At 42.0% G+C, this 24,842-nt stretch overlaps 2 protein-coding genes across 2 annotated transcripts in view; one reads left to right on the forward strand and one right to left on the reverse strand.

The window, feature by feature from the left end:
- Positions 1-4,014: 4,014 nt before the first annotated feature.
- nop16 (NOP16 nucleolar protein homolog (yeast)) lies at positions 4,015-13,163 on the reverse strand. The gene is made up of 5 exons (XM_005927890.3): positions 12,925-13,163; positions 11,555-11,663; positions 10,443-10,497; positions 8,858-8,964; positions 4,015-6,830 (listed from the first exon to the last, which is right to left on the reverse strand). Exons 1-5 carry the CDS (start codon positions 13,029-13,031, stop codon positions 6,687-6,689), a joined length of 522 nt encoding a protein of 173 aa, XP_005927952.1. The 5' UTR covers positions 13,032-13,163; the 3' UTR covers positions 4,015-6,686.
- A 2,710-nt stretch (positions 13,164-15,873) lies between these two features.
- grk6 (G protein-coupled receptor kinase 6) overlaps positions 15,874-24,842 on the forward strand; it is a 48,405-nt gene continuing 39,436 nt past the window's right edge. Inside the window, exon 1 of the mRNA XM_005927891.3 lies at positions 15,874-16,112. Within this exon, the coding sequence (XP_005927953.1) occupies positions 16,061-16,112 (52 nt within the window). The 5' untranslated portion in view covers positions 15,874-16,060. The remainder of the gene's footprint in view (positions 16,113-24,842) is intronic.

Genomic DNA, 24,842 nt, shown 5'->3' on the forward strand with positions numbered 1-24,842 from the left:
AGAAAGATAAAGAAGACATAATCGAGTCATCTCAAACATCATTCTTAAATGGAAAATTGGTTTAAGTTTGTTTTGCTTGGTTTTTTTTCCGTGTGATAAGAGTGACACAAAGTCTCATGTTTGTCAAGTATTTACTTTACTGACTGCTCTGCTGTAACAAAGACATGCAGATTTGTAAAAGAAAAGAAATGACAACACTGTTTTTCTTCCTTAAAGCATTATTAGTTTTGTCATTAATGCCATCTAAAGAAAAAAATGCTTATTTTACTATTACAAAGGTATAACTTGTACTAAACTAAACTTTTCAGTAATACAACTTGCAGCTTTTATCCAAAGTACAATCCACGATGTTATTAAAAAACCTATTTGCCATCCTGTGATAGTATTTCAGGGGTCAAAATGATCCTCCCTGAAATTACTGCACAACCAGCCCAGAGACATAATCTCTTCAGCATGTCCTGGATCTGCTCCAGGCCTCCATGTACGAGACACCTCACTTAGGAGGAGGTGCCCATGAGGCACCGGGGTCAGATGCTGAACCACTTCAACTGCCTCCTTTTGATGTGGAAGAATAATGGCTCTACTTTGAGCCCCTCTCAATTGAGCCTATTTCTACGGCTGAGCACAGACAACCTTCAGATGCTTCATTTCTGCTGCTGGTCTTATTCTTTCTATCTATAGGTCGCGATCATAGGAGAGGGTAGGAACATAGATCAGCCAGTTAATCAACACGTGTCCTTTTACACTCAGTTCTGTCATCACCACAACAGACAGCATCTGCATCACTGCCAGCACCACACTAATCTATCAGTCCATCTCACGCTCCACTCTTCCCAAAATACTAAAACTCTTCCACCTGGGAGAGGACCTCATTCCCAGTCCAGCTGTTCCTGGTTGAGAACCATGGCTTCAGACTACAAGGTGCTAACTCTCATCTCAAGTGCTTCACACTTGCAAACAGCCCCGGTGCAAGCTGAAGTCAACAGAATCACATCGTCTGCATAAAGCAGGAACAAGATCCTGAGACGATCAAACCTTTCAAACTATGGCTGTGCTTGGAAATTCTGTCCATAAATATTATGAACAGAATCAGTGACGGATGGCAGACCAGCGCTCACTGAGAGCGAGCCAAGCTCTCAGTTTGTACAGGAACCCAAAACAGCTATAGCTCAACACAGTTATAGACCACAGTTTGCCTCGTGCTTTGCACAGGTCGTGCATGAGGCACCGCCTCTCGCCAATGACAGGAAGAGCAAACAGTTGCTACCTTGCTGTCCGTCTTGGTTTTAGCGTTGCAGGCCTCACCTTGTTCAAACAGAGTTTTAAAGCCAAGAGTTGGAAAGTGTCATCGATGGTGGAGTTTTCCTCTCCTTTGAGTATCATGATACATGATACAGATCAGATTAGCAAGTCTAACCTCAATGTACAAGGACGTTACTTCTAATTGGATGATTTACAAACTCATCCCGCCTCACTACACAGCTTACTTACCCACATGGAAAAGACTTATATAAATCTTATAAAGTTTTTATCTGTTTTGTGTGAAACTTGCATGAAAAGCATACAAGAGTGAAAACAGATATAAGATCCCTCAAAAAATTATATAAATGAAACTTGTATGTTTTGGATATTTACTAAAACAATATATGAAAGTGGCCACTTTCATGAGTAAATCATATCAGCCTTCTATGAGTCACTATATGAAGAAGGCCACATCTGATGCAAGTCTTTTTTTTCTATTTCTTTTCCATATGGGTAGTTCTGATTGGTTCTCATCTCTCAATATTTGTTTTGTTTTTATTTGTTTATGAAGTTGTAAATACATTTTATGACAGTTTTGTCCTACATTACTTCTTATTAAGTAATCTTACTTTTAAAGAAAGAAAACCAAGGTCGCTGACAAAAATGCAGTTATTGAGGAGCAAACATCTTTTTTAATTTGTACCCTCAGTTGTAAAAAAAGCTGATGGGGTTTTGTCGTGGCCCTGCCGTGTGGAAAGGCTGGCAGTGTGGACACCTAAGTGTGTGGGCACAGGGTTAATTCTTTTTATCTGTAGTTCATTTGTTTTGATTTCCCAGAAACAACCGATGGTTAAAGAATTACCAAGAGAGGATTTCATGTCATTCAAAGCCATCAAACCTTGTCACTCGGCTTAAACAGAGATGAATCCCATGTAAATGAGGTGCTTAAGTACAAGTGGGGAAACATGCACAGAGTAGACATGCCATAAACACAGGCTTGCACTCAGCTTGTAAGCATCCTGTTATATCACCCGTTGAGTGGAGCTCGGAGATATCCCCTAACAAATATCCTATTTGCTTGCTTGCCTTATCACGCTTGCATCTGCTGTCTGAGCAATTCACTGCAAACACTGACAATACGAACCAAATCTATAAGTGTCCGGACTTGTTTCTTGGGTGAAGTTCCCCAGCCGGCACAGCAGGACTTTTATGAATTTGCTGAGACGTCACTCTGGCTCAGTTTCACTCCGTCTTTCACGGCAGACTGCTACGAGTGTGACTCAGTCAGCATAAGCCTCACAGCAGGTACGACTCAGGCATAAAACACCCCAAATGACGGATCACTGGCTTGTAACGATACATAACATCTAAAAAATGAAGTGATTCATGAGGGAAAGAGAGAAGGCTGTGCGACATGACCAAAATCTCATATCCCGATATAAAACATCTATCGTCCAATAACGATATAAATCACAAAAATGTAACATTTTCTGTAAAGTCTGTGAATCTCGGGCAGCTCGACTTGCGTGAAGTGTTTCCAGCTGTCATGTAGCTGGAGTCGAGTGTTTTAACTGATGCATGAAACGATACATTTTAGACAGAAGTTGTAACGGCGCCGTTTCTTTGTGAGTATTTATTACACGGCGTGCTGCGGGGAAAAGCTGTTCTAACGTTTGAGTCTAAGGTTCATTTGTTAGCACCTGGCGGCTCTTTTTTACTTCTCGTCCGTAAATACTCTGCATCTTTCACGTGTTTCAGTTTATTTTGAAAAGTCTCAACAGGATCTTGAGCTTTATTGTGAAAGGTTTATGTGGAACATAAACAAGCGGACACGCGATGGTTTTACCGTCGTTGTTGCTAACGACAAAGCATAAAAACAGGCGCTTGTCCATCCGTAGTGTGGTTCTATTAAATATAAGAGAAAGAGAGAACTTTAAGACATTAATAATAACTACAGTGACATCAAAACCATGAGAAAATGTTGCCGTAAAGAGTTTATTTTGCGACACCACGAAACAAACGATAGACGTTTTTATATTGTCATCTGATATATATCGTTATATCGAACAGCCCTAGAAAGAGATGCACCATGGGTGAAACCTGACTTCCATGAAAGTTACATGACGTAACTTCCAGGAAACTGCATCTGCCAAAACAGTTATATAACAGATACAAGAATGTCCTTGCATGCTAGTGAATATACAGAATGCACAAGAATGAGTATAACGCCAAAAGAAACCCCCCAAACCTTATCAAGGTAGCCTTATCAAATCCAAATCACAGAGTTGCTCTTATTGATTGCATTGATTGATTGCACAGGCCCAGCAGCCACCATTCCCTAACCAGTTAGCAAGTGGTTGCTGGAAGTTGCTGTCACTGGTGGTGGGCTGGTTGCAAAGAGTGTGCTCCAGTCAAAAACTTCCTTGAAATGATGTTAGTCGCCCACAGATTGCTGTGGTAGCCCAACATTCGCCATTTACTCTGAGCTGTGCTGAAACTGTGAATTTCAAAAGACAGTTTTTACTTAGAAGCCAAACGACCTCAGTTTAGTTGCAGAGTGTTTACAGGTAATCTGCGAGCTTTGGGGTCTTTCTCACCTGGTGATTTCCAGCAACCACTCGCCAACCAGCGGATGCTGGTGGTTGCAAACCGGGGAAATACAAATATTTCCTCAGCACACACTGTACACAAATATGAAGTAATGTCTTAAACCAAACTTGGTAAAAAAAACCCACAAAGGTCCTGAATTTTCACGCTGAACGACTCTGTTAATAATTCACAAGCAGCGGTGTTTATTTATAAACTGAGCAATCACGCCCGACATTCCTTCAGTACGACCTCAGATAAGAAGTTCCTGCTCTCACGCCAAAGATCTTTTTCTTGGCTGTAAATGATTGATGAGAGCTCAGAAGGTGAAACAGCTGATGAAGAGTTTGTCAAGATGTTGTTTAGCTGTCGTGCAGGAGATAATCTAACAACAACCAAAGACGATAAAGGTACAAACCAGATGTTACCTAGTCTATCAGTTTAACAGACGGGGTCATAAAAACTCGTCATGATTTCATAATCAGTTATTTTTTGCTGAATCAAAGGAATCACGCCAGGTTTATGCACATATATATATATATATATATACACATGTGCATAAAACTGGCGTGATATATATATATGAACACAAAACGTAAGCGTTTGATCGATTAGTTCAGAAATGATCACAATAGAAACACTTTTCCTTGTTATATCTGAATTATTAGATGTTACAGCAGATCTGCCATCAGTGTTTCACACAGGGAGGGAAATGACTTGGATTCATAGGCACGTGTGGATTGAACAGGACTGATTGGTTAACATCACCTTCATGGTCCAACCAGGATGTGTCCCAATCATTTTATTTAATCTTGGATTTATTTGGTTTTGTTTCTTATCATGATAATTTGACATTTTACCATGAACTCTGGGACAGATGTTCAGTGTTCCCACAGCATGAATTTAAGATTTTAAGCGAGGGGTGTCAAACATAAGCCCCAGGAGCAGAACTCGACCCGGCAAAGACTCACAGCTTTAGAATAAGAAGGAGTGCATAGATCCTTAATTTTAACTGTATTTTCATGACTTTTACAGCTTTTCTTATTGATAAAGACCACCCAGCCACCCTTAACCACCATTTTTGCAACTCTTGGGTTGATTGTCGTGAAGAGCGAGAGGCGGGCTGTGAAACTGAGGGACGCTGAACGTTCATTGGTTACCCAGTGAGTAAATTACTTGGTTTATCTGCCTTTCTGACTAATGGAGACCATAATCTACATCATCAGTATCACAACGTAGTCATGAAGACAACAAACTAGAAGCTGAGCCCTTGAACTCATCATGGCTCAGCGGGGCCATCGTCTCACAGTCGCCGCCCCCTTTTGGTCATTAAAATAACTGCGTTTTGTCTCCTTTGTTCAAACCCCCCAGCCCTGTAAAATAAAACACTTCATGAGAGCACCTTTAAAAAATAAATCATTAGGACGACGTGGAGGTCTGTTAATGGGATTCACTGAATACAGGCTGATTCATTAGACCTAGCCTGTCTTCAGAGGAGCTCACGGACGCGTGTTTCCCTTTCTTCAAAAGGACATCACGACCTGTCTGTTATCACACATCTCCCGTTCGCCTCAGGGTCATCGTGTCTGTCCTCACTTCCATCTCCACTGATTAAACTGTCGTCTCCTGCAGGTTTTTCAAAGACGGTGAAGCACTTCGAGCGTCCGATTAAAACATGTTTTTAAATTTAAGACATCCTGATTCGGCTTCTACTGCAGAATTAATCTCGTATCAAACACTCAAATTAACGTGTACGTTTATATTAAACACTTGCGTGTTCAGTAAAAGAGTAAAACCAGACTCTAATGAGGTTTCTACCTAAACACAGTGAACAAACTTCCTCTGCATTTGAACACAATTAAAACAAAGACTGAAGCTGAACTCCACTGCAACGAGAATTTAGTTTACAACACACTGTGCACAAAAAAGAAATAAATCACAAAATATTTTTCCCGTGCGCTCCCTTATTGGTGGAATTTTTAAAGCCTTTCAACAAGTTGTTTGAATCAGCTCGAGAGCTGATTAAAGACTTGTTTCAAATCTCCATGTTTCTACTATTGGACTCTGCTTAAGGAGCTTTGCATGATTGACAGTTTGAAATAATCCTTACGTAGTTCCCATCACTTAAAGAAGAATTGCTTAAAACAGAGCTGTGCAATGTAATTTTAGGTCTTTAGAGCCACGCCAAAAGCAAGATCTGGGTCACGCTTTCACACGGCGTTAACATTTTTGTAGAGCTCTCCTCCAAATCAGCAAAAATATTTTGATCTGTTGTTTCTGGTCACATCCAGAAACTCTTTGAACAATCATCCCGACTTTTATTTCTGGCTCAAAAAACGCTCACATATTTGCTATTTATCAGTAAAAACATTCACCAACTTCTTTATTTTAGCATCTCACTTGATATTCGATCTCTGCACAGATCATTCTTGTCTCGTGGTTTCGGACTTTGGTTTGCTTGGGAATAAAAACAGAAATCAATTAACACACCAATAAAAATAGATCCATTTTTCATGATTTTACTTGGATGTTCGGGTCCTCCTGTGGTTTATGAGGATTATGGAGGAAACTGAAATACTTTTATCCCAGAGAGGGAAAAAACCCACACCTGCTGGACGAGTTTCAAGGGGTTTAAATGATTAAAAATCTCATTTCAGTCATGTTTGACTTTCACAAGAAGGAACGAATAAATCCTGAAACAAAATGACTCAATTAAAAATACAACAGGAGAGAGAAACCAGAACATGGACGTGTTTCCTCGGCACTCGCCGACAGCTCCGGTATTTTACTCTCCGTCCAAACACTCGACCTCAGTCTGAATGTCCACAGTCCACTTCCTCAGACCCACAGCAGATCTTCTACTGGACCATCGGCTCTGGAGCTGCGAGCGAGCTGACGAAGGCCTCGTAGTGCTGCGGGTGGCAGCGTTTATACTCGCTGATTTTCCTCTTGATCTGTTTGGGCGTGTCCTGGTAGTAGTTCTTCTCGTCTCTGGCCATCGCCTGCAGAGCGGGGAAGGAAGGGACAGCAGCGTGAGAGAGCCTTCCTCTGTGAACATTAACATTTTTACTGTCAGCATCTTGCTCGTTTTCCACTGACTGATGGGTCTTCGTTTAAATAATGGATCCATGCTGTATTAGAAAACAAGTGGTCAGTTTAACTCTCAGCAACGTGCTGATCTTTAATTTTTATTCCTGCATGATCGCCTGTAAGATAACCTTCTTGTTCAGCTAACCAGCTTGTGCTTTCAGACACCAGCTAACTTGCTGTCCAAGTCGTTTTCAACATTTTTCAGCTTCCTTTCCAGTGAGTCTCTCATCCTTTGGACCGACTCCAGCTCCCCCATCCACTCGACTACAACTGTCAACTGAAGTCTTTCTTCTGCGGAAAATTAAAGGATCTCCCTAAAAAGACCCTGCAACCAGTGGAGGACTGGTTCATGTGCAGCCCGACTGCGCCCAGGAAGGTGGAGCTGGAGTCAGTCTTTGGATGAATGACTCACTGGAGAGGCAGCCAAAAGTCCCTCCTAATGAGAATCTGTGATGAACACCTTGTATGAAATATTATTATACAAAGAGCCGGGAGATGACGGCTGTTCTGCACCAGGACTTTTCTTTTTCAATTTTGTTTACACATAATCCCAACAAAATTCCTCTCGACGTGGTTGATACTGTAAGCCAAAGACCCTACAGCAGGGTCGGCAACCTGCGGCTCCTCAGTCCGTATAGTGCGGCTCCGCGTGGTTTGGGAAAATAAGTTAGAAGCATTTAACTGAAGTGCATGTTATTTATGTCAGTTCTTTTTTAACTTGTAGTTCTAAATTGGAAGATTATTGTGATATTGAAATATAAAAATAAAATTATATTCTATTATTTTTTCATCACTCAAAATAAGCGTCACACTCGCAGAAGCCGGTGTACGAAACGCCGTGCATTTATCGAGACTTTCAACCCCAGGTAGGCCAATTATGGATCTTCGGATCCACATTATGTCAGCAGCTGTTCTCCACCGTGAACTATGTTAAAAACAAACACCGCTCACGCCTCACAGACGACAGCTTACAGTCCTGCGTAAAGATGAAACAGACTTCGTACAGCCCCGACCTGCAGACGCTGTGCGCAGAGGTTCAGGAGCAGAAGTCCCATTATAAACATGTCACGGCAGACCCGACGATATTTGCATGAACACACTTTTCAGCTTCTCTTTATTGACTACTTTTCACACACGGTTGCTGTGCGAAATAAAAAAAGCATCACTTTGATGGGAGCAGAAGTATAAACTCGGGTCTGAACTGCAATAAAACCCTTGAATCTGCCGACACGTTCTCTCAGTGCGAAGCTCCAGCTGACACATTCGGCTCAAAAAGTCGAGGGTGGAAAATTTCTCCGTGAAGGACGTTTCATTGTACAGAGAAAAATCCACACTCACAATATCCCCTCTTATTGACTGACTCTGGCTTGGCAGCGCTCCCGGCGGTGACTCAGTCTCATCTAAAGCAACTGTTGAAAATTCATTTTAATGAGTCATTTTTCTAATAAAAGCTCGGTTTAAACCTCTGCCACACACTGCTCTGTTTATCCAAGTCACTTCAGGGTTATTCCAAGTATAAAAAACTACAACAATCAATGCCTCTGATCCGACCCCCTCAGAATCAGGTGATTTTTCTGTGCAATAACTGCAGTATATTTAATATTTATCCTCATAACGTGATTATTTTCTGAGTTACAGGCTCATGAAACACAAAGATGACACATGCTCCGGCCTATCTCCCCTTTAAATAAGATAAAGCAGGCCCTGACGTGCTTCGAGGCTGTTACAGGTGCAGATATGGGATGCCTCTTGCAGAGACCATGGGTGACGCACATGAGTAACGGTCACTTGGGGGTTTCTGACCTTTTACTGTCAGTACCTGCCCATTTTTGTGAAACTTTCATGAATAACTCAGGAAATTGGCCGTAAAATGAAGGAGCTGTAATTTACTGTTAAATCCAGATGAAAGTCACTGTGGTCCAAGCTTGGTCGTTCTTACCTTGTAGTCCTGGCTGTGCTCTCGGATCATGTGCTGAACGTATTCGATCAGGTCGGTCGATAACGTCTTGGTGTCTTTGCCGGGGAGGCTGGCCTCTGCCTCCAGCTCTGCTCACACAAACCAAAGAAGAAGAACAAAAACACTCTTCTCAGGTTTAACAGGAAGAAGGTAAATATGCAAACTGAAATAAGGTTGCCGACGCAGACGAGCGTTTCCGAGCTGCGACCTTGCCACAGGTTGGAAATAAAAACGGTGAATCTGCAGCTGCTGCTTCTATAACATCACAACAAACACACAGAAGTGAAACACGGCTTCAGTTTAATTAGGCTGCGTTCACAGAGCGCGCAACATGAAAAGACTTTTGGAAGTGAAGTGAAGAAGCCGTCATTAAAAACACTGACATGTCATTAAGCAGCAGCAGCCGAGGACGATTTATCCTGACCCCGCCCCAGCGCCACGGTAACGGTCAACTCACCATGCTCGTGTATTTCCAAAGTGTCTGTCCGCTCAAAGTGCTTCACACTACAAGTCACATTGTTAACCATGTGCTTTATATTGTAAGGTGACGACCACAACGATACTGAGAAATGCCAACAATCAGAAGACCCCCTACATCAGAGGGGTCCAACATAAGGCCCGTGGGCCAGGATCCGGCCCACTGGACAAACTCTCGACGTTTAACTGTTTTTCATGAACTGTACAGTTGTCCCGTTGATAAAGACCTCTCCACAGCCGCTCATACTGAAGGAATAAAAAAATAGATAAACGATTAAATGGCAGTAAAGTTTTTTTTTTCACTATTATGGAAAAATCCCCCAATCTGGACGACGAGCTAACAGAACTTATTCTGTAATTTTACAGATTTGCTACCCACTCTGGCTGCCTCGTGGTCGAGCTCACGAGCTGAACCGGACAGACCGGTGTACGGATGAAGTGTTTGGGAATATTTGCTAAATCCTAGAAGCACAGCCTGGTTGGCATCCACGAGCAGGCTTTAAACGAGCCGTGGTGAGCAGCATCCAGCCAACTCTGAACACAACAAACCCTCCTCGGGCTCTGTGCAGCGGCCGGCTCAGTGGCCTCTGTTGGGCTACGTTAGTGACGGAGACGAGCGCCGATCTACGTTCCTGCCCTCACCTGCACCTCAGAAAGGTGAATAGACTCAGACTCAGGGTGAAGACATCAGACCCTCAGACGGAGTCCAGAGTCGGGACGACAACCCTCCACATCTGAATGAGCAGGCCGGGATGCCTCTGCTGAGGTCACCGACCTTTCTGTTGTTCTCTTATTGTCATTTATCAATCTTGGCATCGCCCTGTAAACTTACTGCTTCTCCATCGACTTATTGTCTTTATAAGATCACATCTTATTCTCACGTTGATCGGAGCCAATGAACTAGAAATCATCCCTAAATCATAGAAAGTGTGACAGAAAAACATGCTGACATCATGGACACACAGCTCCTGGCTCCAGATAAAAGAAGAATAAATGAATAAATGAGCAGGTGGGGTTTGGTTTAGCGTTTCCTGTCACCTGCAGGATGAAGTGAAGCAGACATTCATGTACATGAGGAGGAGACACTCACGCTGTACGATGAAGGGTTTGGTGACGACGGCAGGCTTCTTGTCTTCCCGGGGGAGCTGCACGCGTGGAAGAAAAACACAATGAAGGTCATCAGGCAGCCTGTTTGGACTCTGGGTTAATAAACATAATCATCCGTCTTCCACCGTAATGCGACGCGATGACAGCTGTGAAATGTGCTTTATCTCATCTGCGACGACGTTTCGGGAGACAAAACCGTTTAAGTGTCCTCGCCGCCGAGCCCGGGGGGAAGACACGAATTCATCATTTAGTCGCCGTCACAGGAGAACAAAATGAAAACGTCTGAATGTCTGAAGGCTGCTGGAAAACAAAGCGCAGCCCGCAGGCCGGCATTCACTCGGTTTAGCCCCGGGTTGAAACGGCAGCGGTGATTAATTAAAAACACGAGCAGCTGTAAAACATCAGCCGGGATAAATTCAGGAGGTAGCATCTCTGTTTCTGTCTGAAACCTGGAGCAATCAAACATCTCAGGCTGAGTGCAGACTTCATAATTAACACTCTGTCGCCCCCTTCAGGCTCAAACTAACATTTGCAGGACGTCAACACAAACATGCTGCAAGTTTAATGTGCTGGTTGTTTTTAACACTAACAGAATTTATAGCAAAAACCTGAGGTCATTCCTTCATTTCAGGTGTTTGCAGTTGCTATAAATATGACTAATTTAATCACTTTCATCTTTAGCTCTACACTCACACACCACTTCATTAGGTACACCACCTCAGCTGCTCGTTAACACAAATATCTAATGAGCCAAAAACCAATCATTACAGCCAAGGTAGGCGGAGGACCATCTCTGGGTGCATACTGCTTGAAGCAGATGTGCTACAGCGGCAGAAGACCACGCCGGTGCCAGTCCTGTCAGCTAAGACCTGAGGCTAATTCACACAGGCTCACCAAAACTGAATGACAGATGATTAGAAAGATTGGATAGAAGACCTGAATAAAATATAAACATTCACAACCAGAATTTATGAATAAATTCACATTTATGTTTCGAAACTGACTTTGGACCCTTACTGCATCTAAAACATGTTTTTAGAGCAAATTAAGCGCAGCTAAAGAGATCCGAGACCTAAACTGTGCGCAGTCTCTTACCTTCTGCTGTTTTATGGGCAGAGAGCGGTTAGGATCAAAAGCCAGACCCATCTCCTGCAGGTTCCTGGCGACGGACTTGTTGTCGTCCCACGCATTTCGAATCTGAGATCTGACAACGACAACACGTTAGACATGAGAACAGCTCATCTACTGCAGCCTAGCACGTGACCAAGAGCACAACTTTGTCTGTAGAATCGAGTCTTTAATGCAAAGGAACAGTTATTCACCAGATTTATTACTAATCAAACGTTAAAGTTCTTGGGCCACCTCAAGATTTACTGAAACGTGCAAAGATGCATGTAATCGACATTTGTCATGAAGCCCTTAGTCGTCCAACACAGCCTGTATTTTCTTTAAGAGGTCTTCAGGAATACTTCGCCAAGCTTTCTGAGGACATTCAAAGCTCTTCTTTTGTTCCTTTCACTTTCATGACCCCACAGTGCTTCAATAATGTCGAGGTCTTGGCTCGAGGAGGCCGATCCATGACTGATGCTGTTCTATCCAGATATGCTTTTACTGCACTGACACTGAGATCACTGTCATGCTGACAGATGCAACCGTTGCCAATCAGATGCTTTCCAGATGATCTGCGTGGTGGATCAAAATCTAATGGTACTTTTTAACGGTGTTGCCAAGATACCCAGCTCCACTGGCTGAAATGCAGCTCCAAACCATCACAGAGGCTCCTCTGATGGAGTGATGATGGGGAATAATCCCTCCATCAGATCTGCTGCCACTGATTTTCAGTCCAGTGTTTGGATAACTGGCAAACCTCAGCCCAATCTTCCTGTTTCCCTCCGTTAACAATGACTTCCTGACAGCCAGTAAACCGCAGATCCATCTCTCAGGCCCTGTGTCAGGTCTTTGCGGGATTTATTTTCCTTCCATTTCTTAAGGACATGACTTGTCCAGTTTTCTCAGCATTTTTAAAGACACCCTGCACATCTGTTGCAACATTTCAGTTGTTGGTTCAGATAAAAGAGGACATTTTAGTGCCTGCCACCGTCACTAATGATCATTTCCATCCTCCGTCTGTGTATCACTCAAACAACTGCATTAAAAACAGCAGGTGAGGTTTTAGTGGGCCTCTGTACATTCATCCTCTAACATCAAACAGCTGATTTCATGACAACTATTCAGTTCACTCAGATACTTGTGTTAAAAGTATAAAATACTCTCTTTTATGAAGAGTTTATCTAAATGGAACATTTCTTGAACAAATAGGACCAATCAACTTTAAACACAGGTGAATTAATGTACTCGATCAATCAATTAGTCGACTCTCGGGGCACTGATATGTTTTGGCTGCAGCTTTAACAACGTGTTTTTGCATCATTCCTACTAATATTAGCACACATGCTAACACTCACTGCTCGATCCTCGGGTTCGACTTCTTCTTGTTCTTCGTCTTCACGTTCTTCCGGTTCCGGTTGTAGTCAAACTTCTTCCTCCGCGCTGACTGCTTGGCTCGCGGCATTTTAGAGATTTTCCTCCGTTTTCAGAGCCGCAAACTTTGTATTCTTCTTACTGTGGCTCAAAAAATCAGAAAGGAACAGGCAACGTGCGGGCAGCAACAGGAAGCACGTGTTTGGTTTGTGCAGGTCATGTGACGACTAGGCCACACCCCTCCAACCCAACCGCTTTTCTTTTCTCATTTTTTTCAGAATGTACAGAGTCCACCTGTAAAAACAAAATAAAATAAAATAAAAAAGAATATAGTACAGGAGAAAATAAACACATTTTAATATTTACAAAATAATGTGACATAAAAAATAAAAATATAAACGAAGAAATTATTTTCTCTGCTTAAAGCAATTATTTTATAAATCAAATAATTCAAATAATTTTGCGGAAAAACTTAAAAAAAATAGAAAGTTTTAAGTTTACTGTATGTTATGCCAAATTGCTAAGATATTAACAGAGGTGAGTCCAGAAGGGGGCGTGTGGGTCTCCCATCCCAACAAGCCGCTGGATCAGAGTTAATCTTACAGTGGATGAGAGCAGAAAGAAGGTACAACCATTCACTCACTGTAACATTGTAACATATTCCCATGTTATGCTGTTTTCTTCTACTCTCCTGTATGTTGGATGCAAATAATGCATCATTTATTTTAAACCTTTAGTATCTTATCTTGCAGATAAATTGCATTAGCAAGCTACCCAACAACAATATAGGTCATTAATATATCAAAGGCTTCAGCATTAAATTGGTTTACACGTCGATCAATCTATAATTTTCATCCATGTCATGTATGTGACTGTGAACATGCCATGAATAATTCATTCATGAATACTTTGATTATAAATCAGAATTACAACTTCCAGCTTTTTTATCCACTGCTAAAAGTCAAAATCCTGTTTTTTCACTTGACAAAACAATTATCCAACACAAACGGATCCTTAAACACGAGCAGTATCGTTCATTACACCACCATGTAACAAACCTGTAATAGCATCTAAAAACAAGCCCGGTGTTTTCTACGTCATTTTTCTGTGGTGATTTGAGAGGATCTTTATTTTTAAATGAGATGCTTGACATCATGTTTTTCTGAGCTGCTGAGTCAGAGCTGAGAACCTGCAGCTGATGACTGAAACATCCAGAGGTCAGTGTGATCTAACCTACTCCACACCTGCTCAGAGACTCACAGCGCTGAAATCCAGACATCCTCAGAGTCGTCATTATTCATTATTGATCAGATATAAATAAAATCTGCACTTAAACCCTCCTGCCTGTTTGCTTAAAGGTTAAAACCCTGCTGATGATCTGAGTTTCTTCTCATAGTTTTCTTGGTGAGAAACACCAAAGTAGAAATACTGACACAATCCTCCTGAAATCTAATATATATCAGACTTTAGTGCCAAACCTGAGGAGCAGCCTACAGTCTCTTTAAATACCAGTCGCTTGGGTGTTTTGTATTGTTCTACTGGATTCAGGTGATTATCTCACCATTTTTTAATACGTTTCTAAAGCACTTTTTGACATGTCCTCATCTTAAAAAGCACTATATCAATAAACTTTACATATTAATAAAGCAAGTTTACCTGCACAATATTACCACTTAAATTCACAAATAGCTAAATGACATATGATAACAAAGAAACATCAATAAATATATGCAAATAGTACCACAAGCAGTAGATCTACTAGCAGTTACAGTAGTAGACACATATTTCCCGTACAGTTCACACAAACACACACTGTCTTCAATATTACAGGAAACAATAAAAGTTCAGATGACTTATGAAAGTTTAAATTTCCCACAGCAGTGGAATTTCAATTCATACATTGTAAGCCGGAGCTCCTGGAGGCTCTTCTGATTCTAAGAAACGAGTCCAAACTGAACTGAATGGGTTTAATAAGTAAAAGTAGAAAAAAGTAATTTTAGTTATTTTCAAGAGGATTTGCACAAATGTTTGCAGTTAAATTGTGTTAAACTTACCTAAGTCTTAAATTGATTTAGGTAAGCTGATTGAACTGAAAGGCTCAACTCTGTGGGGGTCAAAGTTTGCAGAACTACAGAGGCAGCTGGAACCACAGCTGTGCGTGTTCATGGAGCTGCAGTTATTATTTAGATAAATGTAATAAAGACTTAGCTAAATATAATAAATACAACAGGTAGTAAAGTAATAAACTATTAATGTAAAGTAACAAATGAAACAGTTAGCTAAATGTAATAAACAGCTAACTAAAAATAATAAATAACACAGGTAGCAAAAAATTTATAAAATGCTAATGTAAAGAAAGGAACGAAACAGCTAAAAATAACAGATTACACGGTCAGCTAAAGGTAATACACTGTTAACTAAAAATAAAAGACAGTTAACCAAATGAATTAAAAGTAATAATCTGTTATAAATGGCTAAAAGTACTGAACGGTGAACCAAAGGTAATTAAATGCTTAGCTAACAGTACTAAATGATTAAATGGTTAAACGGTTAGCTTAAAGTCATAAAGCGCTATCAGAGACCAGTTCCGTCTCTGGTAAAGCGTCCATTATAAATTATGCCACTCGGTCTTTTTTAAATTGATGTTTAAGTAAAGTTTGTTGTAATATAACTCAAACTCTAATGGTATGGTTGCTAGCATGCTCTAATACCTTTAAATTGCTTCTTTAACTAACACACACTTCGGGGCTCAAAACCGAAGCATTAGATATGAGCAGAGTGAGCTATCTGCCTTTGATATTATGATGCTTATTTCCTTAAACGCGCCTTTGTAACAGAGTGAGAAGTCTGCTTTATTTCCTCCTCTCTGACAGCAGCTTCAGGGCGGAGTGATGGAGCGAGGAGGAGGAGTAACAGGAGGAGAAAGAGGAGAGGAGGGGCGCGGACTGTCACCGGACGGGTCTGCGCGAAAGCAGAACGGAGTTTTTCCTCCTTGGCTGGGCGGTGGGAGGAGGTGGTGGCGGTGGACGGTGCTTGGCAGAGGATAACTGTGATTGAAGCCGCCGGGGGGGACCTGGAGCTCGGTGTGCTGCCGCTGCTGTAAGCCCGCACAGCATTAACATGGAGCTCGAGAACATCGTGGCCAACACTGTGCTGCTCAAAGCACGGGAAGGTAAGGATGGGGAAGGCGGTGTGACAGCTCCGCTCCACCGGTGTGTTACAGTCACAGCACCGGAGGGATGCCCCGGACTCAGGCGGCACGAACTGTTCCTGCACTTCCTGACAAATCTTCTGATTATGCGCGCAGGGTGTTACCGTAAATACAGTTCGTACGAGTAGATAGAAATGACCAACCGAACTCCGTTTATAATTCGAGCGGTATAAAGCTTTGTTTCATATCCGTGGTCCTACGCTGAATGTCAACTTAATGAGGACTTTATTCAAGAATTTAACAAACAGTGTCCACTTCGGCGTGGAATATGTTTAAACAAATCTCTTAATTACCGTGAAATCTCTGTCTTCCTTGTTCATTGTGCCGACTACGTTGTGAAGTCAATAACTGTGTTATGCTACCTACACAGGGCATGTATGAATGTTTACTATATGCCAGTATACGCTGCATCAAAGAGTATGACCTAAAACCTGGGAAACGTTACAAGTAGCAAATGTTTAAAATTATTTTTGGCGTGGCTTTGATAGTGTACCTAAAAAGGTTGTCCGGAAAGGGTTGTAACCGTGAACTGTGGCTGCAGCGACACATCGGGTTTCCCTTGCTGATCTTGCAGCATCGTCCTGTAGTTTGCGAAACAGGATGTTGTGGCAGAGCAGCTGTGCTGTGCACGGCTTTGTGCACACAATTGATTTTACTGTTCCTGCCAAAGATCATCATCATTAAAACGGCCCTCATTAATCAGCTACAACCAGGAAGCTGTGATATCTGTGGGTAAGGGTCCAGGTGAGAAGGTTGGCTCGTAGGACACTCTACTGGCACAGTTTGTCCAATAACTCTTAACACTTTTGAATACCTAATGCAACATAAACGGCCCTCCTGCGATCAAAGGCCTTTGTTATTGTTCCAGTAAACAGGAGACAAAGGTTTGAGTGGCTCACAGCCGACATGATCCTAATGCCGTGTGCACAGGCACCTGAGAAGATGTTTCATGAGTTTATCAGCTGTGCTCATACATAACCAGGACCTGAGGCTCTGTGCTGGCATCCAGCCGAAGCGCCCTTGAGAAAGGCACCGTATCTCTGGGCCCGTCAGGCCTTGACTCTGACCTCTCTGGAACTGAGACTTATCTAAACTCTTGAGTTTAAGTTCAACACAAAGTTTGCGCTTTTAATTTCCTGCGATCTGCAGAATTTTCTGCACCAGTTTGCACCTTTTCTCATTGCTTAATATGTAACACATAATTGCTGTTTAATGATCGTTCTCAGTTTTCCTCATATAGCACTGTCCCCACTGAGTCATCACACATGCAGCCGTGACTCTTCTGACCTCACTGGGGTTTGCCTGGTTTTGGATGTGAGAGTCATCTGATATCGGGATAATTCCCCGGCCTTTTGTTTGGGGATGAATGAATAATTTGTTTAATTTAATTTACATACCTAAGACGTGTTTCAGTAAACAGGGCACTCATTCATCGAAACAAGGGCTGGCAGTGTTATTCTTCAGCATGTGTTGGACAACTTTTCACTTTCTTTGACTCAAACTGGGATTTTTTCCTCTAAATATCTGCTTGTAGTTTTAAATAATAATTTATGAGGTGTTTTGGATCAGTAGTGTATTTAAAATAACACAAATTGATGTAAAAGCTGAGTGAAGTGATTCGCTCTAACAACAATGATCCCTGCTTTTAAAATTGGAAAAACATTCATGTCATGTGCACCAATGAAGAGTCCAGCGACACTTACATTAATAGGGAACAACTTCAGGAAGTGACCAACGTGTTTCAGCTTGGCCGAATGACCCCGAGGAACGCCACGAGCCGAAACGCATCAGTCACTTCATAAAGTTGTTTCCTCTCAATGTAAGTATCGCTGGACTCTTCTGTTTGTTACATAGTGTTAGTGGAGCGATAAATACAGTCAATAAACTGATAATGCAGTGAACAACATATCACAGCGGGGCTTTACTCAAACTAAACCAGACTGTGTGACAAACAGTGACTGTTTAGCAGGAGTAATTTAAACTGTGACTTTATTCATCTCTGATATGGTTGTGGGGGATTTTTCATTCACTCTTCTTTACAATGTTGCTTCAGCTCATTGAGGTTTGTGGGCACTTGTTTATGCACAACTCTGTGAATGTCCAACCGCAGCATTTCAGGCGTGGCGAGGACCCTGAATCCTTTCTTTTTCAGTCGTTCTGTTTGCTGCTTCGGATCGTTGCCCTGTTGCACGACCCAGTTTAGTTCAAGCGTTAGCTGTCAGACAGATGGCCTCACGTTTGAGTCTTGGTACACAGACGAGTTCATGGTCGACTCAACGGCTGCCAGGTGCCCAAATCATCATCCATCCACCAACATGCTGAAAGTTGGTATGAGGTGTTCTTGCTGATCTGCTGTGTTTGGTTTTCTCCAGAGGTGGCGCTGTGCATTTCCACGCTGTCTGTCCAAAAGACATTGTTCTAGAGGTCTTGTAGTTTGTTGAGATTTGCAAACCTAAGCCGTGCAGCCATGTCGTTTCTAGAGAGACCTTTTTCCTGGAAACCTTTCCAAAAAGGATGTACTTGTGCAGTCTTTGTCTAAGTGTGCTGACATGAACTTTAACCTTTAATAAGCTGGCTGAGGCCCGTAGAGTCTGAGGCTTTTCTGCAGTTTCCCAGACGTTTGGACGTCTTTGCTGTTCACTCCTGAGAAGATCGTAGTATGCTTCTGCTGGAGGTTTCTTCCTGTTGAAAGGGAGTTTTTCCTTGCCACTGTCACCAAGCGGTTGCTCACAGGGGTCGTCTGATTGTTGGGGATCATTGAAAGGTCTTTACCTCAAAATACGAAGCACCTTGAGGTGACAGTTGTTGTGATTTGTGCTATAAAAATAAAATATAATTGAATTGTGTTATCACACACCTGAATGAGTCAATAGAGGTGGTCATGCTTTCCGATGATAAATGAATTAACTGCATTTGATTATCAGCATCTGGCTGATACTTAACCTCTAAGTCTCTACGGATGCATGGGGTGCACTTCGTTTTGCCCACACTGTTTCTACATTTTGCTTTGGTTTTGTTACAAAGTGTGATGATACATATGTTAGATTTTGTATTTTATTACAGGTTGTGTTGACCTAATTTTACAACCTACAAAGAACCTGATTAATTCATGTTTGTGTAACTGAGTCCTAAAGATAATCCTGTAATCTAAATGCAGGTTTTCAAAGAGCATATAACTTCGGTGCAGAGGAGGTATTCAGCCAGACGATGATAAACTCAGCTCATCAGCAGCTCTGTTTTTGCATCCGTAAACCTTTTAGAGGGGCAGCACCTTGATTTTCAACATCTTTGTGTCCTTCAGGTGTGTTATGGAAATGTCAGAAGGAAGCATTTTTGGGAGTTTCATCTGTAGTTGACCTGTTTTACTCTGCAGTTGGATTATTCAGAGTGCTGTATACTGTATGCCGTCTTCAGCTTTGCCCAAGGATGTGATTTTAGCCCATTTCCTCACTTCTGTGAAGCAATTAGTGCCAGTTAATTTCAGTGTGCCTTGGAAATCGAATTGGTTCGTGAAGAGTCTCAAAAGTTCCCCGAAAGGCATGTGCAGCGTGACGGCTCTTCAGTATTACTCCAAACAAAGAGTCAGGGGGTTCAGGCCTCTGAGCTGCAGGTTTCTTCATGATGGCACGCTAAGAAACACTGAATGTGTCAGTGACCCAAAATCATGCAGCGCGACGTGAACGCTGGAGCACGAACGGAGGAGAGAGGCCGACATGACACGCTCTCTGCCGTGCAAAAGTTCCAGTCGTGACCTTTTGTGTCACTTCCTGTGTGCAGAGACGCTCATGCCCTGCAGATGTCTGCTTTTGTGCTGCAGGGCCGATCGGTGATTTAGGCCAGCGCTGAGGAGCGATTTTACACGACGTCAAAACCAAACATAGAATTATTTTTTCATATTTTAGACGTGCAGTAAAACACAATATACACGCCCCAGTCCACTTTCAGTTTTCACTATGATATTGGCGTAATTAGCTGCTACACTGTTACTACACGGTTAGCCATCTAGTTAGCTGTATTAGATTAGATGTGTTTCCATGTTAGCTTAATACGTTCTTTAACTTCCTGTGTGATTTCTGTCAATGTTTTAGATGCTCTAACGAATATTAAGCTAACACTTAGCTTAGGTGCTTCTTTGGCATCTAAAGCCCCGCAGTAAACCCTGTTAGCACGTGGTCACACCTGCCACCGTTTAGGTTTCAAAATCTGGGAGGTTATCCTGGATGTTGCACAGAGAATGATGCAATTAAGCACATAAAACGGGCACAAAGACGGCATCATGCGTATGCAACAGCACGACCAAACTGAACTGCTGCACGCAATCAAAAAGTCTGGTGAGGCAATAAACTGATGTAAACGTCCAACCGACTTTAAGTTCATTCAGCATCATCAGTCCCGATATCATGTCAGTGTAAACTTACTCAGATCTCAGTCGCATACATGAGGTATCACTCGAGGCAGTAGATATGGCTGGTGCTTGGTAACAGTGTCCTGTTGTGGATAATTTGCTTTCTGTTCAAAGCATTAAAAATAGTTTTTCATTTATTTTATTTCCAAACCACTATTATTAACTCGTTGACTTGCTAAACAAGCAAAATCCAGCAGCACCAACGAGCCCGTTAAGCTCCAGAAATGCTGACGGTGCACTAACGAAGGCTGCGGCCAGGACAGAGTCCTCATGAAAGCAACTCTCACCATTTCTGAAATATCTTATGACTTTGTTTGTGTGGTTATTGTTTATAATCACCAAAGGTTGTTTAAATTTAACCCTAAATATGGTTTAAAAAAACCTTTATGGTCAACTTCTGCCTCCTACCAAATAAACTCCCGTTGATTTGAGTGCAGGATTGTTTCTGTCACCCGAGTCTCTCTTATAAGATCTCTGGCAATAATGTTGTTAATCAATAATTATAAACCAGCTAACTATAGATGGATGAGAAAGATATGGTTTGTGCCACAGCTGCAACTAACAATCTGTTGTCAAGTTTTACGTTTGAAATAAAGAATTAGCGTCCTGCTACAGAAGGATGAAAGACTCTGAGGAAACAAGTCAAAGTCCTCCAAGAACAGAGGGGCTAAAGTCAGGCCAGTCTGATGGAAGACGATTACCTAAAAACCTTCTTGAAAATGTTAACATTGAATAAACCATCTGTGTGTAAAAGTGATAATAAACAGCCAAGAGTTAGAGCCCAAGTGCCGTTTCAACAGGACGTTACAAAGAAATGCTGCTGGTGTAAATCAGAGAAATTCATCAGTGCAACAAATCTGTAAAACAAACAAACAAACAACACAAATACATGAAACAAATTGTCGGGTTCATCTAGAGTTAAAGAAGAAAAGAAGTCTTCTGTCATTTAATGGTTCTTCTGCAGTGAGAAGACTTTTCCATTATCTAATTGTAAAGACATTATCAATAGTGAAAAGGCAGGAATGTTTCTGAGAAAGCAGAACATGTTATGGTTCATGGTTTATCTGTACTGTTTCTTCATTGCTTACTTTACTATAGTACAGCTGGGCACAGCTAATGTATTTCTCAGGAAGACTGAGAGAGCATAGACTGATGATGACGTCTCTAATCCAGGAGCAGGTGTCAGCACTTGAAGCGGTTCACTAATCAAAGCTGACAAAAACACCAATAAAGTTTGCTTTAAAAACCTTCAAGCCCCGCCTTTACTCCCAGGCTCTGTCTTTTATGAGGTTCCCTCTGCTTCAGGCTGTAAGTAGCCAGGTCGTATTGACCGACTGCATGTCATTGACAATCTGTCATCTTGGGTAAGAGGAGGCGGCCTTAAAATATACGAGTGTTGGCCCGGGACTCGAACACATCAGTAAAAACCCTGCACACTCTAATACTGCCATATTACACCTATAGTAATGTTAGTTGGTATATAGACACAAATATCCTCCTTTAATGTAGGAAACCACAGTCTGAATGCACAGCACAAAGGAAACAGGCCTTCTCACAGGAAATACCATGAAAAGCCGCATCTGAACCTGACTTGATTGTCACCTCCTCCTCTCTTTTTTTGCGTTCCAGTTCTCACCTTATGCTATGTGATTTCGGTCCCTGATGTCACTTCCTGTCTCACTGCTGTTTACAGCAATTAAAATCTGGGAAATTGTGAGCTTTAAAGCGAAGCACAAACACCTTAAAATAACGCCTTTTAAAAATAAACATGTAAGCGGAACGAAGTCGCAGAGACAAATAAAAAACAACTTTTAGTTTGCTTTGCTGAAAAAGCTGCGAATCGGCATGTTTGAGGCCGGTTTTCTGTCCACTCGATGTAAGCACTTGCCTCGGTTTACATGTTGGTTGAACCACCAAAGTTGTAATGACCTGTTCAGCATTTTAATCCGGTGCCCTGACATACAGAAAAACATCATTAAAAGAAGCATTTCTGGACCTAGCTGATAAACTGATTTGATAAATCTGTATTGAATCAGAATGTGTGTGGCCTCTGCAGAAGACACAGTCTGTCTGCGTCTGTGTTCTCTACCTACAGTGTCCTGAGATGGTCCTACCCGGGCCTTCGATGTTAACATTTTATTGCAAAGAGGAGCTTCCTGGTTGTGGTGCCTTGCTTCACAAATTATACACAATGCATACACCACCACAGTGGATTTTAGATCAGATAATCAAGATGCAAAGACGTGCAGACCTTCAGCTTTGTTGCAGAGTGTTTTTGCAACATCAGAACTTACAGTCTTTTTTAAAGACAGTGTCCCATTTCCAGAGACTTAAAAGTAATCGGACAGGAAACTGATAAAAGATCTAGAAATGATTCAGAGACCAGTCAAATCAACAATCTTGTTCATTCTTTGAAAGCATGGATGCACTGACCAGCGTAGCAACACCTAAAGTGGATGATCACAGAATTATTTCCATGGTTCAGAAAAACACCACCCAACACCGAACCCAGTCAAAGTCATTGTGAAGGCCTGAAATCAGCAGACGTCTTCATGAATGGAAATACAGAGTTTAAGGTGTTCCACTGCCTGCTGATTGGTCAGCTGATTGGTCAGCGGGCAGTGGTTTCCTTCCTGGACTTGCTTCAGAGCATGGTTAAACCTGAACTCACCTTGCTTAGCTCATAAGCCAGCCTCATAATGGCCTCCAGGGTCATGTTTGGCCTTCAAGTGTAACCTTTGAACTGCCTAATGACTTTGAGAGTGCGGGATGAATTGGGCTGCTTTCATCTTAATTACATCGGTGTATCGCTCAGTCCGTCTTTCATTGGCTTTCCATCCGTGTACTCATGCTGTTTGTCTTGATTTACATTTTCACTAATGCACACAGCGAGCGCGGGGCATCAGTCAGCTTATCTGTAATTCTGATATCATCGCCCATTTTTCAGGCACAAACACAACATCTTGTTTGCAGTGTCTCTATGACAGTAATTGATTTTCAAAGCAGCTGCCTGGAAGTATTTGAATAGCAAATCCTGAAGCGTGGACTGCCTTCCTTCAGGATCAGGGATGCTGAAGGCTGGACGCCTCAAGGCTGCTGCTGTATTTACAACAACGCCGTGTTATCAGTGAAAGCCTGGATGGTGCAGGTTCACGATATTTCACGTAAGAGGGTGTTTACAGACAGCAGATGGGGGGACTCGCTCTCCTTTATTTTTTATTCTTTAAATCGGACTTTCTGTCCCAGTTTTTTGTAGCAAAGGGCCAGAAAATAGCAACACGATGATGAGACCACAGACACTGATGTCCATTTATGAACCTGCAGTTTGATTCGATTTATTGCAGCTGTCCTGTTGGGTTTTTGGAAGCAGAAGAGAATATATTACTTATCAGATATTCCACTAAAAATGCTCCCAAATGCATGATGGGAACAAGCCCAATCCACTTCTACTAGAGCTGCAATCCAATATTAATCACTGCAGCCCAACTTTAAGCCTCGGAAGGATGGAGATGGATCAGTTATAAACAAATTTACCCACCACACTGAAGCTGAGTTAAAGGGAGAAACTGTCCCAATGTGTTTATTCTTAGCTGGTTGATTTCTTCTGTAAAGTGGGATTTTTTTTAACATGGGAGTCAATGAGGAACGAGTCACTTTTTGTGAACTGGCTGTTAGAGGAACTGCAGTCGATGCTACCAAAACATTTCTCCATCACTGCTTTGCTCCACTTTTAGAGATCGTCTGAATTCCCGACTTTTACTGATGAGCATCAATATTAAATGCAGATTCTTAAAAGACTTTATTCTTGTTTTTGTAGCGCGATGATCCAATATCTCTAAAAATGGATGTTTGTCATCAGATTAAATGTTAAGAATCTCTGGAGCAGATATATACGGAGCATGGTGACAGGATCCGATCTCTTTCCTAAAGTTGCAAAGGGAAGATGGTTGGCGTTCAAGGCTCAGACATGAGCTCACAGAGTGCGCTGGTCCTGCTTATTGCTGCGTCTTGAATGAAGCTCTATCAGAAACGAGAGTGCCGCCTGGCTCTGAGAAACCGCCCAAACACAGAGAGGACAGGAACTTCCTCTGGTTTCTCTTTGTTCTGCAGCTCTTTGTCTTCACCCTGCTCGACGGCTTCTATGAAAACGGTTCATCGGCTGCAGGGTTGCCATGACTTTTAACCTCATCGCATTTCAAACACGGAGCCTCGAATAAAAGATCCCTCCTCTGACCACAGCATGTGCTCTTAACTGAGATAAACAAAGAGGATTCAGGAGTGGTTCA

This window comes from Haplochromis burtoni, unplaced genomic scaffold (assembly GCF_018398535.1).
Source record: "Haplochromis burtoni strain Fernald_Lab_line unplaced genomic scaffold, NCSU_Asbu1 Contig_105, whole genome shotgun sequence".
Classification (NCBI taxonomy): Eukaryota; Metazoa; Chordata; class Actinopteri; order Cichliformes; family Cichlidae; genus Haplochromis; species Haplochromis burtoni.